General features: G+C 30.4%; 1 protein-coding gene across 1 annotated transcript; it reads right to left on the minus strand.

Annotated features, from left to right (window-relative positions):
* Positions 1 to 843: 843 nt before the first annotated feature.
* Positions 844 to 5,790, minus strand: LOC120275937 (gamma-glutamyl hydrolase 1-like). The gene is made up of 10 exons (XM_039282665.1): positions 5,413 to 5,790; positions 4,390 to 4,476; positions 4,112 to 4,201; positions 3,757 to 3,848; positions 3,307 to 3,367; positions 2,101 to 2,193; positions 1,948 to 2,010; positions 1,771 to 1,859; positions 1,179 to 1,271; positions 844 to 1,074 (listed from the first exon to the last, which is right to left on the minus strand). Exons 1-10 carry the CDS (start codon positions 5,731 to 5,733, stop codon positions 1,041 to 1,043), a joined length of 1,023 nt encoding a protein of 340 aa, XP_039138599.1. The 5' UTR covers positions 5,734 to 5,790; the 3' UTR covers positions 844 to 1,040.
* Between the last annotated feature and the right edge of the window lie 4,920 nt (positions 5,791 to 10,710).

A 10,710-nucleotide genomic window follows, 5' to 3' on the forward strand; every position in this document is an offset into this window, starting at 1 on the left:
CTTTGGATCTCCAAGCTGAAGTAATTCAACCCCAAACCCCACCCGCTCGCCATCCGATCCGCATCCGCCTACCTCTCCAACACTCCGTAGGCGTTGGATCGAGCCGCATTCGCCGAGCCGACTGCGCTTGGGGGAACTAGGGTGAAATTTGGCCGCCGTATGGCTAGATCGGTTGGATCGGACTTCGAATTACCGGAATTTCGCCGGGATCTCACGATCCACGATGAGACTGAGAGATCCGACAGCCCCGCGCGGCGATGACGGAGGAGAAAGGGGAGGGGATTGGAGAGGAGAGGTTCGCGGTAGTGAAGCGCTTGTGTGATCCCCAGAAGTACTATAAAGAATCGATGGTGGAGATGATCTTGGAGAAGAGGATCGGACGGCCAGAAGAGGTTGCTGGCTTGTCACTTGGCATTGAGAACTCGGTTGATGAGCACCACGATGTAATCGTGAAGGTGTTTCGCCAGGTCTGGTTCGAGTTGAGCCCGGGTCGGCTTGGGTCCGAGTGCCGTTGTCGTCGCCGAGTTGGTTGACTCACTCCCTGCGTAGAAGTTCCAATCTGAATGATTGAAGCCTCATGATAATAATAATAATAATAATAATAATAATAATAATAATAATAATAATTTTTACTCTTTGGTTATTGTTGTTATGGATGTTAATAATGTTTTCTTTTATGTAAAATTGTTGGGAATTATGAATTAGTAGGAGTTTGAGGTGTTTGGGTTATAACAAAAGTTTGATGTTATATAAAAGCTTGATATAAATTTTAATTAAGGATACCATTTCTTTGGTTTTTATTAAAAACCAAACAAGAGGAACATACAAAATGATAAACAAATATTATTGAAGTGCTTTTTATTTCCTTAAGTAATAGTAAATTTACAGTTTACAAGCACTTACAAGTGCACATACACTGATACAGATACACATTGGAAGGACTTCTTACACATAAAGCACATACTAATTAGACATCCAAACATACAACGTCCATTAAATTAAAGCACTTTTAATAAACATAAACATAGTGCATTGAGACATCAAGGAAAGAAATAGACTTGATCATATCCTTTGCTGCAGAGTTGAAGCATAGAGAGACACAAGCATTAGCATTTCAAAGTATTGTAACAACAATCTTTAAGCTGATTGCAAATAGACAAAGTTTAACACTTCCTTACCCTTCTTTTCCAGTATAAACTGGTTGGTAATTGTAAATGAGATGGGCTAGAACCTCAGTCTCATCAGGTTTGGTTTTAGATTTCCGCGCTTCACTGCATAAATTAAAAGAGAAATACTGATTTCAATTGCCAATTTGTTTAATGTTATCTAATGAAAAAGTAATAATAGCGGTTGTATCAGTCAGTAGAGTTTGAGAACCAAGAAATTAGTTATTTTCTTCTAAGAGTTTGCATTCAGTTAACTGATCATATTTGGTATTTAGTTCTCGTTCCTAGAATAGAACTGAAGAACAGATACAAATAAGTGAACAATAGAAAGCAATTCAGGAATATTACAATTTGAGGATATTCCTTCATTAATTAGCATGAGGTGATCAAGTGAATTGCAAGCTTAAAATTTAAGTACTAGAATTTCTATGGTTAAAAAATTTTCTTCTGTCTTCAGTAGCATCACAGACAAACATTTCCAATTAATTGAAAAATATTGGCAATTTGGCATTATGTGGTCTATTACATTAGAATTGCAAGATTAATGCAGTAAAAAGCAATTAAACACAAAGCTCCCAAGCATTGAAAATCAAATAATAGCCACCTGATGAAGTAGTTGGCAGTTTGTTGAGTAACTCGAATTGCATCTTCAGTACGAGGTATTTTTCTGTTTCCCCACTCAAAAGCATTTTTCTGTATCAAGGCAGGTAAAATTTTCTATTAGCTAATTAGAAATATTAATTAATTTTTCAAAGTTAATACAATAAAGGTTAAAACATACAGGCGGGACCCACTGAAACCCAACTATAGGATAATTGTAGGCTTGCGCAGTGGAAACAAATTCCTGATTGAATACAGACATTGGCAGTAGCTAATCAAGTTAAAGAAATTATAGGTTCGCATGCAGTTAATGAAATGCATTCAAATTGCATACCTTATTTTTAGCATCAACAGAGGTTGTGAGAACCTTGAAGAAGCTAGGCAGATGAGTACTGTTCTTTTCAAACCTTTCTCTTGAAATACCAACCTGCCATATTTTCATAATTAATCAGCATGATCAAATTATTACCAAGATTTAATTGATATAAACTAGATCTCCTAAAATGTGACATAAAGGATGCAATGTTGAAACAGGAGCTCATTGTCATCAAGCTTCTATATATGTGTTCAGTCAATGCATCATATGAAAGTGTTACATTACATGAACTTGTGTGATTAATATATATTAATGGAAAATAAATTTGTAATGTTGCTTACTTGGATTTGGTGGGAACTAGCTAGTCTTTAGTGAGCTGTCTTTCTAATCCAAAAAAGCACTAAAATCTAAGTAGTATAACTGTGAGAATACATTCCAAGCAAATCATATATGTGTTTTAGTATTGTCATTGAAAGACAATATGCTTGTTAATTAGTAGTATTATCAATGGGAATTTCTTATCAATAGAATTAGTCAATTTCTATAAAGGGGACAAAACTTGTTTTGAGTGTGTGGCTTCTATTATAATATCTGATTTGTTATGATATCTTGTCTTCTTTCTTCACACATCCCTCTATTCTAGATGAATTATGATGTTTATTATTGGTAACATTTCGTAAAATGTCCTTGATTTCTATCTAACAGTGACAACTAGGATGAGAAGTAAAAAAAAAACAAAATATGCCTTCTTAATTATTCACTTGTCAATTTTTTTTTAGTTCAAGTGTGGGATATGTAATAACTAATGCTATTGTGAAAAAATATATATTCTTTAACAATATGTGTGCATACATTATTATTATTATTATTATTTTTATTTATAAATTGGTGATAAATATTTTTTTTATTTTTTTACCTTTGTGCTTGAAAAAAAGTAAGATAAGAAACCACTAAGCTATGCCTTGGTTCATGTGTGCATATACTTTGCCTCTTTAACTTAGGCATCCATTTACCACAACTATGAATTATAAACAATAATACTTTATCAGTGCACTATTCATTTATATGAATAAATGCTGGAAAGCAAAGATTTTGAATCTTTATAAATGGATTAAACAATATCTATATATGGAAGCAAAAGAAACAATTATATACATTTCATGTAACATGAATGACCTTGTAAATATTCAGCATATATATTTAGTGCTGTTATTCAAAACTCACCCCACTATTGTGCATGGCAAGGCATTTTGTGCTCATCTTATTCAATAACTCTGGAGGAAAGCTTCAGCATTGTACATAATAAAAGGCAATCAATTCAACGTAAGCAGCAGAAAAATTACAATTCAAATAATATCGCTAAGCTAAGGAATAAAAATTAGAAGAGCTTGAATGATCTATGCTAAATAGAAAGGAAAAAAAAAAACCAAAAAAACACAAAAACAAAAAGAAAAGCATGCTTCAAAGTGAACATAAATTAGGCTAAAACAACGCTCTTCATGTTAAATCAAATGGTTCATAAAAGCATATCACAGTGTAACAATAGAAAATCAGGATGACAGAACTGATCATTGAAACACAATCATAAACGGATATAAAATTCTGAATGTTTTGTTTCAATAATAGCATGCATACGTAAATATATTGGCACACAGCTTTGGAGCAGATACCTACCTCTGGAAAACAGTTCCTCCTAAGTCTCGAGTGTAGAAATTAAGTTTAGATGCCTGATCGTATGCAGCAATTTTCTCCATGATATTAGGATTCTACAATCATTAATTAGTTCAGAAACACAGGTAGATTAATTAATGAGATAAGATGAACTTAACAAAAATATATATATATATATATATATATATATATGTATGTCAATGACTTCAAAAGATTTGGAATTTCATAACATGGTTGAAAGGATTTCAGTAAAAGAGCAACCCCATATTTCAACCTGAAAGGCATGCTATATGCTAAACTTGAGATAGTACAAAACTAAACATCAACTTAATTTCAAATAAAAAAGAACAACAGGAACCTTGCCGACGAAATGGATCAATTGCTCAAAGCCTAAGGCCATTCCATACAAAGGAAAATGATTCCCTGCTTCGTTTTTATGCAAAACTGTCTGGGAAACAGAAGAAAAGAATATCAGTAGCTTTCTCCATACAACAAACATACCGCAACTAGCCATACAGATATATATATATACATCACACAGTTTTCCTTCTCTGCAATAAATTTGTAATCGAGAACATCTCTACCATATATATATATATATATATATATATATTGCCATAAATGTGACTGTCATACCTGAAAAATTTTCTTTGCCACATTAGTGTAAGAGGGTAATGTCATGAATCCACCGGTAAACAGCACGCCATTCACTAACTCAAGTTTCTGCACAAAAACCATGTTATTTAGAGAACTCCAAACAATTAAAACCACTTCTGTATTTTCTTAACAATACAAAAATTAGTAACACGTCTGGGGATGTTGTCAATTATTTTTTTATTTTTATTTCTTGACTTTAAAGCGGAAAATATAATTAAGATTTAAGATGATATAGTGTGTTAGAATTAAGTTTTAAATATATTTCCCAGTTTTGCAAAAACCCACACGCACTTTATTCTGAACCTTTCCATTAGTAGCTTTAATTAAGGGTCAATTCGAGAGAGAATTAATTTTTGTATTTTAAAAATAATATTTACTTTGACATTTAAACTCTTATTTAAATAATTAATAAAATGGAATGACTTTGTAAATTATTAAATTATTAATACTTTTATAGAACTCAGTAAATGGCATATTTTCTCAAAAAGGGGCAATATGTTGAAATTATTTCAAATTAATATATATATATATATATATTAACTACCCCTGACAACAAAAGACTTGCAGTTCATTTATTTCTCTAGTCAATGGTTCAATATGAATGTCAAAAGATTCATCCGTGATTTGTCCATATCCATATTTTTAATATATATATATATATATATATATTGATAAATTTAAAATTTAAAAATGTACCATAATATTTGACCGCTGCTGTCCATTCACGCACTTTTATCCAATAGTATCTAACAATGTTTAACATCCTTATAAAACAATAATTAATAGAAATAATTAGAGTACAATCTAAACCTCTTTGGATTTAAAAAAGCAACGGCCACCACCTGAAACAAACTAATAATATTATAAAAAGCATTATAATTATAACATTAAAATAGTAATCAAAAAAAGTTCAAGAAAATATTTTTTTTTTCAATAAAATTGTGAATTATTCACAAAATCTTAATTTATTGTGAGGTGGAGATGAAGATGAGAAGGAATTACGTGGGTGATGGTATCTTCGTGCTCGTCGTAGATGATAGGGATGACGCGGGCGCCACCCGACTCGACGAACTTAACATAGGACGCAGGGATATAGGAGGTCTTGTTCAGTTTCCCGCCTGCACCGTCGGTGGGGTGAGTTAGGATCCCGATCACCGGCCGGTAGTACAGAGAGTTATCCGGAGAGGGACAAATGGGTGCACCTAGGAAGGCAGCGTGGTCGTCTTCGTCTGGGACCTTGGCACAAGAGCCATTAATCCAGACTGCAAGAACAGCAAAGAGGAGAAGGAAAGGAAGAAAGTGGGTTATGTTGGAAGTAGTCATTTGGATCGAGTTTGGAGAGCAGTATATGTGGAAAGTAGTGTGGACTGGTGCGTGCTCTCTCCCTCTCGCCCCCAGCTCCTTTTATAGACTCCGATATATCACTGTTGCTAATTATTCAATATTAATTGTCTCCAGAAAGCAGATCATGCATGGTGCACGTTTTTAAAATTTTATCCATTTATTTATTTATTTTAACTTAACTATAATTAAGCTACCAAAATTATTTAAGTCGGGTGGTTATAAGCAGTGTTAATTTGGGTCATTTGGGAGAGAGAAAATTAAGGTGATGACAGGTTCAAAACCACCAATAATCTAAAATGAAGGCGAGGACACATGAAACATATATAATTAACTCCGCCACGTTCCTTAATTTCCTAGCAAGGGCTTATCTCTATTGTCGAAATAAAACAAAACAAACTTTTTCTATGAAACTAAGAGAGTAGCGCGCAAGCTCACTCCAATCTGGTTGAACACGTCAGGATTAAAACAAGCTTAGACAATACTTCTTAGTTCAAACTTAATATGTACATACATGAACTTGAGTGATATAATTACGGTGAAATAGAGAACTCAAGCACCTCTGAAGAGAGAATACATATTTATTTAGAAATCTAAACAACTTGGTGAAATATACCCTAAACCCTTACCCCTAAAGTGCATACGTACTCTTGCTTAGACCAAGAGTGAAGTAGGAACTTAAGCACATATTTATATACTAAAAGGAAATACATACTTGTTGAGAAATCAAAATAATTAGCTCAAGATTTACATCTCTGCAAATAAAAATTAATGCATACTTCTGTTTAAGTTTAATTGTAAAGAAGGATACCAGATAACTTATGACCAGGAAAACATATCTAATTAAATAGCCAGGTGAAATTTACAAATATGCAAGCTAACATTTATATATGTATAAATGTTTAACATAAGCATTTATGAAGAGACAAATATATCTTAAGAAATCTAAGTGGTCAAGTGAAAAACTTAGAATTAAAATATATACTCTTCGTTACACTTACCTGTGAGTTGTGAAACAGGGCATCTAAAGTATGTCCAGAGAGAAAAATAGACACTTCATTAGACTTATATCAAAATATTCTAGATAGTTATATACTATCTTCTAAACATTTGGGTATATGAACAAAATAATTTTTGTATGATAACTAAACACTTGAGCACATAAACTAAACATTTGCTTTTAGAAATCTAAACCCTCCATTCAGTAAAATAAATTAAAAAATACTTAACATTTGGAATAAGTTTAGGTTTTGACCTTATACCAATAAAGATTGAAAAACTAGCTGAAGCAACCAAAACCCCAAAGCCTAGGGTTCTAAAAATCTGGGAATTTGATAAAAATCAAGCTACAACTCTTGAAACAATTACAACTAGTTATAAGTTATTTATGTTCCCAATTAATATTGATAGAAAGACGAAACTATCCTTCTAATTACATTGGACAGAATAACTAGGTCCTAAGTGTTGGGTAGCAGGTCATGGTCCACAAGCCAGGAAAAGAGCAGGCAATAGGGAAAGGCCCTCCTCAATTTCCCACTAACAGTTATAAGAGACTAAAATGCTAAAATATAAAAACTAATGCAAATTTTCATTTACACAATTTTTACAATTATAATAGAAATAATAAAAAAAAAATCACTTCCAGTCTTTCTTTATGCAGAAATTGTATTACTTTATTGCTCATCAAGATTTTAATATTTTATTGCTCATCAAGATTGATGCCTCATCATATAAACATCAAAATTTTAAATTAAAATGAAAAATATTTAAATAAAGAAACAATAACTCATTAATTAAAAAAACAAGAAATTATATATATAAACCTACCAAGGTAAAAGCTTAAACATATCCATCCTTATACACAAAACTTTGATCTTTTAAAATCTTTATATAATTAGGGCAAAAAACATAAACATTTAGACATAAAAAAATAAAAGAAAAAAAAACATTTATGTAATAATAATAAAAATAAATGAAGAACAAAAATACAAGAGTTCCTATCAGAAAGTGGATGTAATACCTCACCAAAAAAAATATAGAAGTTTGCTTAAATATAAAAATAATTAAGATGGCTGGATGTAATTAACATCTCACCCAAAAATATGGAAGTCATTTAAAAAAGTTACTAATTTATTAAAGAAAAAAAAGAGTGAGTATGAACAAAGAGAAATTGACACACATCAACATGACAATATAAAAAAATCCATTGAAAGTGTAAAAGAAACAAAACAAAAACAATTATAATAAATAGAACCCTCAGATAGTAGAAAGGATCTCTGCTTAGAAGATCAAAGGAGACTCTAGATGGAGTTAGCCATTGGGAAGTCAATTTAGATATAAAAATAATTTAAAATAATAATTTCTAAAATTATTATAAAAAATTACAAATAAAAAAACTGACATTTATTGAAAGGGTTGATATTTCGAGGGGTGAAACCCAACGTGCGGATGATATTTCCAAACATAACCACGTGTCAACTGTTGATTTGCTGCAGGGTTTGTGGTTTTATTGGGTCGGCGGACTAAAATATGAGCACGTGCCAACTATTGCATGCATTCACAAGTCTCTTCATATTCACGTGTATTATTCATTAATTTATTTGGTGCTATCAAATGAATGGCCTGAAAACGTATGGCTGGTACTTTTTCTCACAAAATTCTTTGAGAAACTTAAAAATTCCATTAACAAATTCACAATTGTTTAATCAATTAAGCAAGTCTAATTTTTAAACTTATATTTAGTCCATTTAACAAGATATCGCAACTAGTGTTAACATGTACATAATAAAAAGCTATATACTTTTATATTAAATAAATGCAGGAATTATTTGCATATAAATATCCAGTTAACATTTTTTTTTAATAATTAAGTTTTAAAATTGAATGGACATATTTTAGCACATCCGAAAAATTGACTTGTTTATTTCACGACAAATACGACAAATGATCTTTTATTAATCACACATGTCAAGGACCACCAAGATGACAAATGATCTTTTATAAACCACACATGTCAAGGACCACTAAAACACATGTCCTTTAATATAATAAAATCTAGATGGATAGGGTACTAATTTATTTTTTTTTCTCATATATTCATTGAGTATTTTTTTTTCAAATGAATAAACTAAAATTTATTTCAGAAATAAAAATGATAAACACAACTAGCACGACCATTCAATATGATCAGAACAAAAAAACTGATAAATAAAACATCTACAAAAAATAAATAGGTAGTATCAAAACAGAACTGAAACGGAAAAAATAACAAAAGACTATACTTCAAGAGATTAAGTAATTTTATAAAATTAGATTTTTATTAAAAAAATATCTAATATTTACTTATTATATCTAATAAATGATTATGGAACAATATGTAACACAGTGTGTCCATTGAGAAATCTAAGCTATTAGTTTATATTTTACGAATTTGTTAAGTAAAATGAATATTTTTTTTCTTTAATAGTTCTACAGTGAAATAAGATATCTAAGCATTTATGAAGAAAAAAATACATACTTGTCAAGAGAACTAAGCAGTTTAATGAAACTTTACACCTATTTTGAGCTAAAGAGTGTGCTACTCGTGCACATTTGAAATAGAGCACTTAATTAATTAGCAATTAGCTGAAAAAAAAAACTTGTATGCAAAAATCTAAATGCATTCCGTTAGAAATTTGAACACTGGGATTTATAACTCTAAATATTTGGGATAAGTTTAGACGCATAAGAATTTAGGTACAAAAAATGATAGATATATCTATAAAAATAACAAATATTTAAATAAAGAACAAAAATATCTTAATAGGATTAAGAAAGAGTATACATAAATCTACATATTGAGAGTTTAAACAATGTGAATGTTTCATTAAACTAAAATAATTATTATGATAAATACAAACATTTATATTTTTAAAAATATTTATAGAAAAAGAAATAGAGATGAAGTTGTCTTTAATTATATAACCTGACATCTCATCAAAATAAAAAAAATAAAAATAAAGATATAATTTAAGAAACTACCTTTGCAACAAGGGAATTCGTATCATATTTCTCTTCTTATCTAGAACTCTCACGTCCACATTTAATTTCTAGAACAACAACAACAATAGTAATAATAATAATAATAATAATAATAATTATTATTATTATTATTATTATTATTATTATTATTGAGGAAATTAATTTAGATTAAAAATACAAACAACGATGACCATGCATCCGTTATTATTGCATGTGTGCGTGCATTATCTAAACCTTTAGTTACGTTGATTATTTAGTACTATATAGATGGAAGTAAAATGAAGGCCCTTAAAAAATCTAACCATCGGCTTGGCAGACTGAATTGCATCTGTTATTATTGCATGCGTGCATGCATTATCTAAACATTTAGTTACGTTGACTGTTTGGTACTAGCTAGATGGCAAGCAAAATGAAGGCCCTTAAAAGTCTAACCATCGGCTTGGCAGACTAAATTATTTGTATTTTTCTCAGATATATCCCTGTCAAAAATCAAAATATCTTTAGCGAATTCACAATTAATTAAGTAAGAGCGTTTTTTTAAAATCATATTTAGCCCCTTTAATTTCATATTATATCAGAGCTAGTGCTACAGCATTGTCTAAGTGATTAAAAAATTAAGATGTTCTAAAAAGCTATATAATTTTATATTAAATAATTAAATAAATTATTTATATATAAATATTTAAGTTTTTATTTATAATTTCAAGTTTTAAAACTAAATACAATATATCAAACACATGAAGCAAACAGTATACCAATAGCCTCTTGGTCTATTAGCACCAATTTTTTTGTATAAAGTGTTCATTTGGGAAAAATCTTAAATTGAATCTCAAAGCCCACGTAAATGGGGACACTTATCCCATATTGCAGTTGCCCTTTATATCTATGCACATCCTTAATTTTTTTTTTTTAAATGGGGACATTTATCCCATATTCATA

Source organism: Dioscorea cayenensis, chromosome 14 (genome assembly GCF_009730915.1).
Source record: "Dioscorea cayenensis subsp. rotundata cultivar TDr96_F1 chromosome 14, TDr96_F1_v2_PseudoChromosome.rev07_lg8_w22 25.fasta, whole genome shotgun sequence".
Taxonomy (NCBI): domain Eukaryota; kingdom Viridiplantae; phylum Streptophyta; class Magnoliopsida; order Dioscoreales; family Dioscoreaceae; genus Dioscorea; species Dioscorea cayenensis.